Below are 8,326 nucleotides of genomic sequence, written 5' to 3'. Positions count from 1 at the left end.
TTATTTATTTATTTATTTATTATTTACCGCTGCCATAGTGCTGAGGACCCCCTGCTGCGCTCGAAGTGCAGACGTCAGCGCAATCGCCTGCCCAACTCTCTGCAAGTAAATAAATATAAATAAATATAAATAAATATAATTAAAAATAAATTAAATAATTTGATCAAAATAAATAAACAAATGTATTATTAATTATAAATAAACAAATAAATATTAAATAAAGATATTATTAAATATAAGTAGATGAATAAATATAATAATTATTCAGTGATACTGACAATAGATATTAAATATAAATAAATGAAGAAAAAAATATTCTTATTAAATAAATAAAAGAAAATTAGTTTAAAATAATTAAATAAATAAGAAGACCTGTTTTTGTAGTATAGAAGGAAAACAAAGAGAGACAGAGATAGCAGCACTTGCAAGCAGAACAAAGCAAAAAGCAACAAATAAATAAATAAATAAATACATAAATAAGCAAATAGTCAAGCAAACAAAAAACAACCAAACAAACAAATAAATAAACAAACAACCCAGGATAGGGCTTAGGGTTTAGGGTTTAGGGTTTAGGGTTTAGGGTTTAGGGTTTAGGGTTTAGGGTTTATACTTGTGTGAATTCTTCACTTCTTCTTTGTTCGTCTGTCAGTCGTTTTACTACGGCCAGCGAATATTCCCAGTTAGCAAACCCTTCGATTTGCAGCAAACCCTAAATAATATAACCCAAGCAAAAACAATAATAATAAATAATAATAATTAATAATGATAATAATAATAAAATAATAATAAAGAATAATAAAGAATGATAAGGCAATAGTAAATAATAACAAATAATAATAAATAATAATAAATAATAATAAATAATAATAAATAATAATAAATAATAATACTAAGATAATTAAAATTAATAGAGAGTAAATAACAATAGAGAATAATAAATAATAATAAAAGAATAATAAAAGAATAAAAAGAATAATAAAAAATAATATAAAAAATAATAAAAGCAACAGATAAATAATCGGGCTCATCATACACCTCATTTTTTTCGTTCTTGTTTAAAATTGTTTTGTTGTTTTCTTCTTCCTCTTTTTCTTATTAATTAGTTTCTCTTTAAATCCTTTTAAATGCATGCATGCAGTTGCATGCTGGTATAAAGCATTATATGAATAATACAATAAATATAATATGTACAAGATATAAATAAATTTTATTAATTTAAAAGTATTAAGATGCATTAATGTAAGTTGAACAAGATTAAAAAGATAACATAATATATATATATGCATATATATATATATATATACGTATATATATACATATAAGTATATGCATATATATATATATATATATAGATATTATATATCATCTCTTCTGTGGGTTCTTTACATTCACAAACAGCGTAGAAAGATATAAATATATATTAGTAAGGAAAGAAGAATAAAACATTAATTACAACAAACTAAATTAAACAATAAATAAATAAATAAATAAATAAATACTTATTTATTTATTTATTTATTTACCTCTTCATTAGGCTGCTTGGGCTCTTTACATTCGCAGACAGCGTTGTTCATAGTTTTGTCTTGAATAACTAAGAGGTGCCTATACACCCAAAATGTTTTTGTTTCAACAATACCCATGCCGCATAGATTACTATCACGATAGTCTGGTGCTCCTACTGCTGCTGCTGCTGCTGCTGCTGCTGCTGCTGCTGCTGCTGCTGCTGTAGTATTAGTAGCAGCACCAGAACCACGAGCAGCACCAGGAGAAGCAGCCCCGTTAGGATTAGCAGCAGGACCAGCAGTAGCATTAACAGCAGCAGTAGCTGCTGCTGCTGCAACAGCAGCAGCAGCATTAGATGCTGCACCTTGCTCTTCATTATTTATAGCTTCAAAGGGATGAAGAGGATAGCTAGTTGAAGCACAAAGTGCATTCTTAACAGAAACAAAGTGCGCTCGACAACGACGAGAATTCTTAAAGTTGTTCAGGTAAGGCCTACAAATAAATAAATAAATAAATAAATAAATAAATAAATAAATAAATAAATAAATAAATAAAACAAACTCAGGCTGTACTGGTATGGACTCCTTAAACAAACAAAGCGAGAAAAAATAATCTAGCTAGCTGTTTATAAAGATAAAAAGCGAGCTGGCTATACACTCTACCACAGCTAGCTATAAGCAGCTAGCTATCAACAGCTAGCTATAAACATCTAGCTACAAGCAGCTAGCTATAAACAGCTAGCTATAAACATCTAGCTACAAGCAGCTAGCTATAAACAGCTAGCCACGCAGTAATAGCTAGCTGTCTAGAAACAGCTAGCTAACAGCTATACGCTCGTGAAGGGCTAGCCAGCTAGCCATCCTAAACCCTAAACCCAAAACCCTAACCCCTAAACCCTAAACCCTAAACCCTAAACCCTAAACCCTAAACCCTAAACCCTAAACCCTAAAAACCCTAAACCCTAAACCCTAAACCCTAAACCCATAAACCCTAAACCCAAAACCCTAACCCCTAAACCCTAAACCCTAAACCCCAAACCCTTACAGTTGTTCTCTCCAGTTGAGCACTGCGGTTTCAGGGACGCAGCAAGTCATCCCTTTTCTCGCGCAAATAACGAAGGGTTTGCCGACGCCAGGAGGAGGTAAGAGCTCACGTTTATTATTTGTGAAGAGCGGCGCCCTTAGGCCCAAGACCTGCACACCTCTGCTGCGCAAGAAACCCGATTGCTGCAGCTGCTGCGACAGCTGCAGCACTTCTTCTACTGGAAGCGCACTCATTACTTTGTCGCCTGTCTTTAATATTGAATTTGCTGCGAGAAGTGCAATTGCTGCTGCTTCAATTGCACCTACTATCGGCTCTACCTGAGTCTGCTGCTGCGGCTGCTGCTGCTGCTGAGAAGATGAAGGAGATGATGGATTACCCTGTGGCTGCTGCCGCTGCTGCTGCAGTTCCTGTAGCTGCTGCCGAAGCTGCTGCTGAAGCTGATCCTGCAGCTGCTGCTGAAACTGCTGCTGCAGTTGCGCGTCTGAAGCAGGGGTTTCAGCTAGCAGCGACGGGTCTGTCTGCAGCAGCAGCTGCTCCTGCTGCAGCTGCTGCTGTAGCATCTGCAGAGCCTGTTGCTGCTGCAGCTGCGAGTAGGGGTACGACTGCACCTGTTGCTGTTGCTGCTGCTGCGGCTGCTGAGAGAAACCGGGATGACTCAGTTGCTGCTGCTGCTGCACCAGTTGAAGCTGCTGCAGCTGCTGTTTTAAGTACTCTTCATCCTGCTGCTGCTGCAGTTGCTGCTGCTCTAGCTGCTGCTGCTGCGTCTGTTGCAGCTGCTGTTGCCGCTGCTCGTTGTATATAGGGTACTGCAGTGTGCTGCTGCTGCTGTTGCTGCCGTATCTTGCTGCTGCTGCTGCTGCTGCTGCAGCTGCAGAGGGGTTTAGGGCTGAGCCCTCTCCAGGCCCTGCCTCAACCCAATCTCTTGGAGGAGAAACAGAGACAGGAAGCAACTGCTGCTGCTGCTGTTGCTGCTGCTGCTGCTGTTGCTGCTGCTGCTGCTGCTCGTATTGGTACTGCTTTTCGTATTGCTGCTGCAGATATTTCTGCTGCTCCGTCTGCTGCTGCTGCTGTTGCTGTTGCTGTTGCTGTTGCTGCTGCTGCTGCTGTTGCGGGAGGCTCTGCTGCAGCGAATACTGGTCTTCCTGCTGCTGCAGCTGCGGCTGAGTGTACAGCTGGTTTATGTGCTGCAGCTGCGACCCAACAGGCTGCTGCTGCTGCTGCTCCTGCTGCAGTTGCTGCTCTGCCTGCAAAGGCTGCTCAGCAAGCAGCTGCAATACCTTCTGCACATGCTGCTTCCGGAGCTCTTGCTGCAGCAGCTCTTGTTGCTGCTTCTCCTGCTGCTCCTGTTGCTGTTGCTGTTGGAGCTTCAGTTGCTGCTGCAGCTCTAGTTGCTGCTGCAGCTCTTGTTGCTGCTGCACCTCCAGCTGCTGCTGCAGCTCTTGTTGTTGCTTCTGGAGTTGTTGCTGCTGCAGCTCTTGTTGCTGTTGCTGAAGTTGCTGCTGCAGCAGCTCTTGTTGCTGCTGCTGGAGTTGCTGCTGCAGCAGCTCTTGTTGCTGCTGCAGATCTTGTTGTTGCTGCTGCTGGATTTGTTGCTGCTGCAGCTCTTGTTGCTGCCGCAGCTCTTGCTGCTGCTGCAGCTCTTGTTGCTGCCGCAGCTCTTGCTGCTGCTGCAGCTCTTGTTGCTGCCGGAGGTCTTGCTGCTGCTGCAGCTCTTGTTGCTGCTGCAGCAAGAGCTGTTCATTATCACTCGCATGCTGGTAGTTGCCCCTGTCAGCTTCACCTTCATGTTGCTGCTGCTGCTGCTGCTGCTGCTGCGCATATGTCTGGGGGTCTTCCTGTCCCTCAATTACATTTTCACCTAACCCTTCTACTGCTGGAGTTGCCGCTGCTGCTGCTCGTGTTGCTGCTGCGGGTGCTGCTCTTGTTGCTGATGCTGTTGCTGCAGCAGCAGCAGCAGCTGCTGCTGCTGCTGCTGCTTCTGCAGCAGAAGGTGATCGTTCTCTGCGTCTGTTTGTCTCCTTTCTCCCTTCTGCTCCGCGTTCAGCAGCAGCAGCAGCAGCAGCAGCAGCAGCTACAGCAGTAGCAGCAGCAGGGCTGCTGCTGTCTCCTATGGGGCCTCTGAAAGGAAGAAACGCAGCATCAGGTGAGGAGACAGCTGAGCTTGCAGCAGCAAAATGCTGTTGCTGCTGCAGCGACACCCGGGGAAATGAAGGCCTTAGGCTGCCATCAAAGGGTAGGGCATGCATCTGCTGCTCACCTGCTGCTGCTGCTGCTGCTGTTGCTGCTGCTGCTGCTGCGTTCGCCTGTAGAGGAGGGGAACCGGCTGCAGCAGGGAGAGCAGCAGAATCCAATGCTTGCTGCTGTTGCAGCAGCTGCTGCAGCAGCAGCTGCTGCTGCGCCTGTTGCAGCTGCATCTGCTGCTGTTGCGGTTGCTCCTGCTGCTGCTTTGCTGCAGGGGCCCCCCACTGATCAAAGAAGGATGGACTGGTAGCTGCTGCTGCGCTTTCTGCTGCTGTTGCTGTTGCTGCTGTTGCTGCAGCAGCTGCTGCTGGATCTGTGTCAAGTGGGGGCGTATTTGCTGCTTCAAGGAGCAGCAGCTGAGTCTCTGCTGCTGCAGCAGGAGGAAAGAAAAAGCTTAAGATGTCGTTAACTACTTCATGAGCATTGCCTTCAAGCAGCGGATCTTGCTGCAGCTGCTGCTGAGTACTAGCAGCAAACGCTGCTGGATTTGTTTCTTCTGCTGCTTGTGCTGCAGCATCATCTCCCCCCGCGGTAGGCACAGCAGCAGCAGCTGCAGCAGCAGCAGCAGCAGGAATAGGGCAGTTAGCTGAAGTAGATATGAAGCCTGAAGCAGATTGAGTGCTGCTTAATGTGCTGTATTTATAGCAGAGATTATTATACAAACTAAAAGATATGAAGTGGCAGGGCTGAGGAATAACACGCATACTTTGCATACTTTGGGGATCTGCTGCTGCTGCTGCTGCTGCTGCTGCTGCTGCAAGCAGCTGAGCAGCTCGGCATGAAGCTTGACAAGAACTAAGGCTGCTTCTTTTATCTACTTCTGCAGGGAGACCTGCTATACGAACATTGTCCAGAATGCATGAGGGGGCAGCAACAATGCGAGAGAGTAGCTGCTGCAGCTCATCCCTGCGAGGCTGCAGCAGCGAAGCAGCAGCAGCAGCAGCAGAAGCCCCGCCTTTCACTTCTCGCACCCCACTACCCAACACTCCAAACCCTCCTTCTGCTTCACTCATTACGACACCACGTATACGCGCTCGCTCCCGTCGTAGTGCCCTGCTGCTGCTGCTGTTGCTGCTGCTGCTGCTGCTGCTGCTGCTGCTGAGGCGCCGCAGGAGAGCACCGCCAAACGCAGCCAGTGCACCCAGACGGCGGGGGGGAACAGGCAGAGTCGCTTCCTTCTGCTGCTGCTGTTTCTGTTGCTGCTGCTGTTGTTTTTGTTGTTGCTGCTGCTGCTGCTGCTGCTCGTCGCCCTGTACGTGCTGCTGCTTTTGCTGCTGCCCTTTGTCGTGCTGCTGCTGCTCCTCTTCACCTAGCTGTTGCTCTTTCACGTCCACTTGCTGCTGCTGCTGCTGCTGCTCGCTTTGCTGCTGCTTATCTTGCTGCTGCTGCTGCTGCTGCTGCTGCTGCTCATTCTGCTTCTGCAGCCCATTCTGCTGCTGCGCATTCTGCTGCTTGTCTTGCTGCTCCTGCTGCTGCAGTACGCGAGCGGTTGTGGTATGATTAAGAATACCCGAATGCTGCTGCTGCTGCTGCTTCTGCTGCTGCTGCTGCTGCTGCTGTAGCAGTTGGTGCAGTTGTGCCTGCAGGAGCTGCTGATGCTGCTGTTGCAGCTCATGGTGCAGTTGCAACAGTTCCTGGTGTTGTTGCTGCGTCACTTGCAGCGTTGAATCTTGCTGCTGTTGCTGCTGCTGCTGCTGCAGTTGGTAGTGTTGCTGCTGCTGTGGTTGCTGTGGTTGCTGCCGCTGCTTTTGCTGCAGTCCTTCTTGCTGCTGCTGGCGAAGCTGCTGGTATATTTGTTGTTGCTGCAGCTGCTGCCGTAGTTGTTGTTGCAGCTGCTGCAGGTTCTGCTGCGACTGCTGCACCCCCTCCCCCTGCTGCTGCTGCTGCTGCTGCCTCAGCTCTTTTGCTGCTCGCTCGAAGGAGTCTAGGGCCTCTACCCAGGAGTCGTGAGGATGTGTTAATCTGTAGGAGATAAAATCTTCTGCTATTTTATTTGCTTCTTCAGATGTATAATAAGCTGCACGTAGCAGTTGCTGCAGCTGCAGCAGCAGGTCCTGGGGTGTACGTACACCTGGAAGAAGGCCCCGTGCTGCTTCCTCAGTTGCTGCAGCAGCAGCAGCAGCTGCTGCTGCTGCTACTTCGCCAATGGAATGCTGAGCAGCAACCGGCTGCTGCTGTCGTAGGGCAGGAGGGATTAGTCGCTGCAGCAGCTGCTGCTGCAGCTGAGGAGACAAAGACAAGGAACCGGGTTTTGCTGCTAGAAGGGGTGTTACTGCTGGTGTTGCTGCTGAGCTCAGCAGCTGCTGCGCTGCTGCTGCTGCTGCCTCCGCAGCTCCCGTTGCTGCATTTGTTGCAGCATGTGCTGCATCTGCTGCTGCTGTTGCTGCAGCTTGTGCTGCTTCTGTAGCTGCTGTTGTTGCTGCTGCAGCAGCGGCAGCAGCAGGTAGCGCTGTGTACGCCTCCAGGGGCGACAGGTCTTCATTTAAGAAGACAGCAGCAGGGTAGTTTGCTGCTGCTGCTGCTGCTGCTGCATTGGTCCTATCTGCAAAATAAGTAGAGGCGCTGGAGAGTGGGAAATGAATCAGCGGCTGCGATCGCAGCCCAGGTGTAGATGCACCTAAACGTCGACTCGTGCTGCTGTTGCTGCTGCTGCTGCTGCTGCTGCTGTTGCTGCTGCTGCTGTTGCTGCTGCTGTTGCTGCTGCTGCTGTTGCTGCTGCTGCTGCTGCTGGTGCTGGTGCTGGTGCTGCTGCTGCCGCTGCTGGTGGTGCTGCTGCTGCATGCAATCGGCAGCAACAAAAGTGAAGACAGGGGGCCCCACAGCAGCAAGAGGAAGAGGAAGGGAGGCAAACGAACAAAAGCAGCAAAGAGCGCCATTAAAAAAAAATTAAAAAGTCAATCAAACTGCAGCAAAAATAAGAATAAGAAATGCTTTTATTTGTTTTTTTCTTCTTTTCTTTACTTTAACCTCTCAAGGTGTATGCATATAATGCATAATATACATATTATATACGGGGGTTGAGGATGTACATCAGCACAAGGGGGTTCCTTCGTCAGTCTTCGGGGGAATAAATGCAAAAAATACCTTCTTTTTAATATTTTAATTCAAAAAAGAATTAAAAAAGACAAAAAATAAACTTATTTCAGCCCTTAGACGCAGTAAAATACCCCAAAGCCTCTCCTATACCGCTGGTGTGTGCGGGTGACCACCGCGAGGGTTTAGGGTTTAGGGTTTAGGGTTTGAATGCCTTCCCTTTCTAATTGAATTTTTATATTAATAATGGTTTTTATTCATTTAAAAATGATTTAAATTTAGATTTTTAATTCAAATTTTCTCAAGTGGAGGAGCAGAAGAAGAAATGCCACTGAGGTGACCACAGCCAACTCTGGACTGTACAGACACCCGAAGAAGAATTAAATTTTTATAAAGCGAAATAATTCCATTTATAAAAAACAATTTATATTACAATACAAAAGAAGAAGTACAGACAACAAGGAAGTAATGCTATTAGTGTAAAGCCGACATAAAATACAAACAG

General features: G+C 46.4%; 1 protein-coding gene across 1 annotated transcript; it reads right to left on the bottom strand.

The window, feature by feature from the left end:
- Positions 1-2,543: 2,543 nt before the first annotated feature.
- Positions 2,544-7,664, bottom strand: EAH_00053330 (hypothetical protein, conserved; the record flags this gene model as incomplete). The annotated part of the gene is made up of 1 exon (XM_013394027.1): positions 2,544-7,664. The coding sequence occupies one exon, from the start codon at positions 7,662-7,664 to the stop codon at positions 2,544-2,546; it is 5,121 nt and encodes a 1,706-aa protein (XP_013249481.1).
- Between the last annotated feature and the right edge of the window lie 662 nt (positions 7,665-8,326).

The sequence above is a fragment of the Eimeria acervulina genome, genomic scaffold (assembly GCF_000499425.1).
Source record: "Eimeria acervulina Houghton genomic scaffold, Eah_scaff981, whole genome shotgun sequence".
NCBI lineage: Eukaryota > Apicomplexa > Conoidasida > Eucoccidiorida > Eimeriidae > Eimeria > Eimeria acervulina.
The sequence above is the reverse complement of the archived record's forward strand: the minus strand, read 5'-3'. Positions and strand labels throughout refer to the sequence as shown.